We start from the raw sequence: 5052 nt of genomic DNA on the forward strand, positions 1-5052 counted from the left end.
CCTCCGCGTGATTGGCGCGCGCGGCGGCAGCCAATCAGCGCCGCGGGGCGGGGCGGAGCGGCGCGCGGGGTCGCCGTGCTGCCCCCCAGCGGCCCAGGCCGCAGCTGCCGCCGGCGCGGCGGCGTCCCTGAAACCGCCCCGGAAATGTCGCCGCTGCCACCCGCAGAGAGCGACACCGAATTGAGTCAGCAGGGATGGCCGTGACAGGCCAACGTTACATATCTGCCCTTCCCTTAAAATAAAGAAAAAAAACAACAAAAAATGTTTAAGGATCCCGTATGCCTGCCTGCATTGAAAGGGTACCTGTGGCCATGAAAGCTGGAGCAGGAGTCCCTTCCAAACGCCGAAATTCAACAGGAACATATTCTGGGCAGAAATTGAGTGTTCTTTGGTACGTGTGACCAGACATCACTCACAGGGCATGGTACATCATGTAGGATCCATGGAGCAGGGTATGAAGCAATGGCATGGACTGCCCAGGATCGCTGAGTAACTTTATGTTTAAAAGGGCCAGGGATTTAAAAAGCTGGTGCAACATCACAGCTTGCCACAGGATGTTGCTGCTAACCCCAGGAATCAGAAATCACAACACAGACATTGCACAGAGCCAGATGGAGGGGTGGGGTGGGTTGGGCAGAGATTTCTGCAGATCTGACCGACAGCAAGTTCCAGGCAAAGGGACTGATACAGTTGAGTAAAACTCACTGCATTGAAGGATTCACTGAGCTGGCCACGGGGTTGTTTAAAAGGAACAAATCCAAAGGCACAAAAACTAGAGGAGCTACAAAGTAAACACGGAACAAGCTCCCTGAAACAAGTGAATGGGTAACAACCCCATTTTCAATAGAAACCCAACCCCTACAAAGAGGGTAACGAGATGTGCTGTGAACCCCCCAGTGAACTGGGATCCCCACCCTAAAGCAGCAAATGTTTCAGCATAACTTTTCTGCTCCGGTCTGTCTCGGAGGCCAAGCTCACTCCTCCAGGAAAAAGGCCACTGGAGCGAGCATGCTCTCCCTCACTGGACACAGTGCAGAGAGAATGAGAAGTTTAATTCCTGAGTCGTAGCATGCTTCATCAAACTGATAAGTCAGGTGTAAAGCAATACAGGATAAAACCTCAGAAGGATGTGATACTGACTCTTTGGAAAGGTGTTGTGGAGGCACTGCTGTTACTTAGACTTGCACATAGCCAGAAGGGAGAGAATTTCCATCCTCTGCACTGAATGGGGCAACAGGAAGAACAGCTGTTGCAAAAACCTTATACAGCAGAACAGTTTACTGAAGTCTAACTCAAACAGACTGGCTACTTGCTTCTTCCTTATCTGCAGGTCCAGGATTTTTTAACTTCAGATTGCATTCATTTAGTTAATTCTAGATCCCTAACTACATAATGCTCCCATTCTGGTCTTTGTCTGATATGAGCCCACCCCTCCCCTCCCCCCTCAAGATGCAAATTTCCCAGATTAGGTAAATAACAACATCCATTTTAAAAAAACAATCACAAAAAAATCCCCAGTTGATCTCTACAACACATGCTCTCCCCAACTCTGACACAGGGTGAGATAAAACATGATCCAGTCAGGTCTTTGGCTCTGGTTCCTGACACAGTTCCCTATACACTTTGCAGGTGCATTTTTCCTGCTCCTTGCTCTTCTTCTCCCCAGGAGGAAAGGAGCACCAAAGGTTTATCCCCCTCCAGGCCCAAAAATAGAGGTGCAGGAGCCACCTACACACCAGTCTCATTTCTTTCACCGCTTTTGACACTGGGATCTTCTTGCACCTTTCTCATCTCCAGTCCTTTCACCCACGTGTAGGCAAAGGAGCCCCCGAGAACCATCAAGTTACTCGTCCACCACAAGAAGCTCTTTGTCTCCTCAAAGTAGATAACAGCCAGCACTGTTTGTGCACAGGCCTTGGCTGTGCCAGACACGTTGTGGGTGAGCGGGCTAGTGAACTTAATCTGAAGGCCAGTCACGTACCCAATGGCAAAGCCAAACACTCCCCCTAGGGTCATCATGCCCCAGAAACTGGGGCTCCCCAGCTTGTCAAAGTGGTAGAGGGTGCGGAACTCGCCCAGCAGCACCATGAGGGGGAAGAACAGGACACAGGCGTTGATGTTGTTGTAGAAGGTGAGGCGCCAGATGCTACCATCCACCACAGGCAGCACCTTCTTGGTGTAGATGGCATTGAGAGAGACACAAAGGCTTGCAAAGATCCCAAAGAATATACCTGTCCATGACAGAGTGCCCTCTGCTCCTTCCTGGTCAACACCCAGCCAGAAGCCACCTGCAACCAAACAAATCAGGCATCATCTGAAGAACTGCTGAAATATACAGAAAAATATACAGTCAAAAAAATCATAATTTACTTTCTAGTGAACAACAACAAGAAGAAACAGGCTTAAGGGCTTCCCCCTTCTATTAAGTGAACACACAAAATGTCATGACTAGTGTCCTGGGAAGACTTCTTTTGGGAGCGCAGGAAATTTATTGTGCAGGTAATTCGACCTCAGAGGACTAATTCCCACAATGAGCAGGCAGCACTAGTTCACAAACTACTATTCCAGCTATTCTTTCCATACAGGTAATTTTCAGATGACCTTTTTTTAATTGAAGGCTGAAAACTGACACATAGATAGAAAAAATATTCTTCTAAGTTTGAAATAAACCCAGCTTTATAGACTTTTCTCTGCTGTTAACAGGAAGGAAAAAATAGGTCAGAGAAGAAGATGGAAAGACAGTAAAAACATGGATGTAATATTAAGCATGATCAAAAAAGAGGCAGAAACTGTGTGCAGTATCTTCATGCTAAACTTTGATGTGCAAAGCACTGTCTAACCACCTCCAAAACAGGAGCTACAGGCTTTGCATCTCCAGAGCAGAAAGGGAGACCTCTCCCATGCAGCTCATAAGCAAAACATAAAAGGGAGATGAGCTACTGAAGGAGCACTGCACATTTCCATTAGGTGCTTCTTGTTGGAGGTTGTCTGGGAAGTTGCCTGCAAAGCACCTGACTCTTGAAACTAAGCCCAGATACAACTAGGTTCGATGCACAGACAGGAGGGGCTTGGGGTCAGGCCATAAAGGATGCTCAGCTAGGCTGCTATAGGCACACAGCAGCGCTCTCACAGCAAAAGGAGATGGAGCCAGGAGGACAGAGTGTTCATCTTAGAGAAAGCCTGTCAGGCTGCCAGGCACCACACTCCTGGGCAATGCCTGAACAAAAGATTAGCTGAAGACAATTGCTTGCATCACTTGTAGAAAATACAGTAGCTCTGTTCCTCTTCACTTCTTCCATGGAGCTGAGATTCTCCCATGTTCATCTGATTCCATCCAGCTGTCTAACACTGAATGAACGCATGCACACCTGGAACCAGACTGAAATCACCAGCACACCACTCTTGGCATCCAAATGGCCCTTCAGTGGAAGGTACCTTTTGGGATTACTTTGCCTTTGGAATGGACAATTTATAAGCATTCCTGTTAAGTCACTCAATGCCTTGCCCTACATCCTAACCACACAACTAGATCTCGTAGTGTTTTATGCTCGGCTTGATCAGCTAACCCTTCATCACATGCGTTCAGACTATTGTAAAAACCAATTGGCTGCCTCTATTGTACGGTCCCAGTGGTGCTGACATAAATGTCATTGTTACCAAAGTTAATCATCAACAAGGACTTGGGAACAGGGAGAAAGCCACCTGCTATTTTATAGCCTGTACAGAGGGAAGAAACAAAAAGGTAAGGCCAATTAAACTTCATTAGAGGGTTGATACGCTTTAGTGCTCAAAGGAAAAAGGGAACTATGTCAAATGAGAGTAATTTCTTTTCTTAATGCGTCACCTACATCCTCCAGACACAAAAATTTGCCATAGACAGAGCAAGGCATGAGCCCTGAGCTACCCCACCTCACCACCAGGAAGCTGCCATGCAGGTGGGGTTGACTTCCCAAGGGAAAGACACCTCATCACCGTCTCTCCAATGTTAGATGGGTGCAGCCCTTCCTGCTCCCCCTCACCTATGATGACTCCGCAGGCCAGCAGGGCATAGAGGGAGGTGGTCTGCTTGAGGAGGAGGTAGGAGAGCAGCACGTTGAACACGGTGGTGAGGGAGCGCCCCACGTTGTAGAAGGCCACGCCGACATGCTTGAGGCAGAGGTTGTTGGAGGTGACCATGCCGATGAAGACGGCGGAGAGGGGCAGCACGCTGCGGGACACCTTGGGGTCGAGGCGGAGGGCGGGCAAGCCGGAGCAGGGGGGCCCGCAGGCCGCCCCCAGGCTGAGGCCCAGGCAGAGCGCGGCCGTCAGGGCGCACTGGAAGAAGGTGACGAAGAGAGGGGCGTCGAGGCGCAGCGAGGGGCTGTCCAGCAGGTACTTGTTGAGGAAGACCATGGCGATGGAGGTGAACCAGTAGAGGCAGACCACCACGGCGATGCGCAGCGCCCGCAGCAGGAAGGGCGCCCGCCGGCCCCCGCCGCCCTCCGCCGGCAGCAGCGGGTCGGCGCCGCCGCCCAGCGCCATCCGCAGGATGCCCGTCCGCGTCAGCTGCGCTCTGCTCATGGCGGGCCGGGCCGCCAGCGCCGGCCGCCGGCCCCCGCCTCGTCCTGCCGCCGCCCCGGAGCGGCCCGGAGCGCCGCGGCCCCGCCCGCCGAGCTTTATTCACGCCCCGCGGGCGCCGCTCGGCGCCGCCCCGGCCGCGCCGCCATGGCGGGGGAAGGCCCGGCCCGGCCCGGCCCCGCCGCCCGCTCCGCCCCGGGGCAGCGCCGCGCCGCGCCGCTCCGGAGAGCCGTGAGATTATACGGGAGCGCCTAAGAAAGGATGCTCTCCGATATCCGAACTTTGTGTGCTTCCAGGCCGAATCAACAAGAAAGGAGGTTTAATCCGTGGAACAGAGAGCAGCGAACAAGCAAGCCCTAAGTGGAGTGTCAAAAAGAAATTACTTGTCGGCGGAACAGCCTTGTTAAGGTTTAGGTCTGCATACGTTTCAACGACCTCAGACCCAGGTGGAGGCTAGCAAAGCTTGGGGGACAAGCTGACAGGGCACACAAAGAA

The 5052-nt window shown here is 52.0% G+C and overlaps 1 protein-coding gene across 1 annotated transcript; it reads right to left on the reverse strand.

Moving 5' to 3' along the window:
- Positions 1-1031: 1031 nt before the first annotated feature.
- SLC35C1 (solute carrier family 35 member C1) lies at positions 1032-4685 on the reverse strand. Its single transcript, XM_056492538.1, has 2 exons — positions 4020-4685; positions 1032-2288 (listed from the first exon to the last, which is right to left on the reverse strand). The coding sequence occupies exons 1-2, from the start codon at positions 4558-4560 to the stop codon at positions 1729-1731; spliced, it is 1101 nt and encodes a 366-aa protein (XP_056348513.1). The 5' UTR covers positions 4561-4685; the 3' UTR covers positions 1032-1728.
- Between the last annotated feature and the right edge of the window lie 367 nt (positions 4686-5052).

Source organism: Oenanthe melanoleuca, chromosome 5, assembly GCF_029582105.1.
Source record: "Oenanthe melanoleuca isolate GR-GAL-2019-014 chromosome 5, OMel1.0, whole genome shotgun sequence".
Lineage (NCBI taxonomy): Eukaryota > Metazoa > Chordata > Aves > Passeriformes > Muscicapidae > Oenanthe > Oenanthe melanoleuca.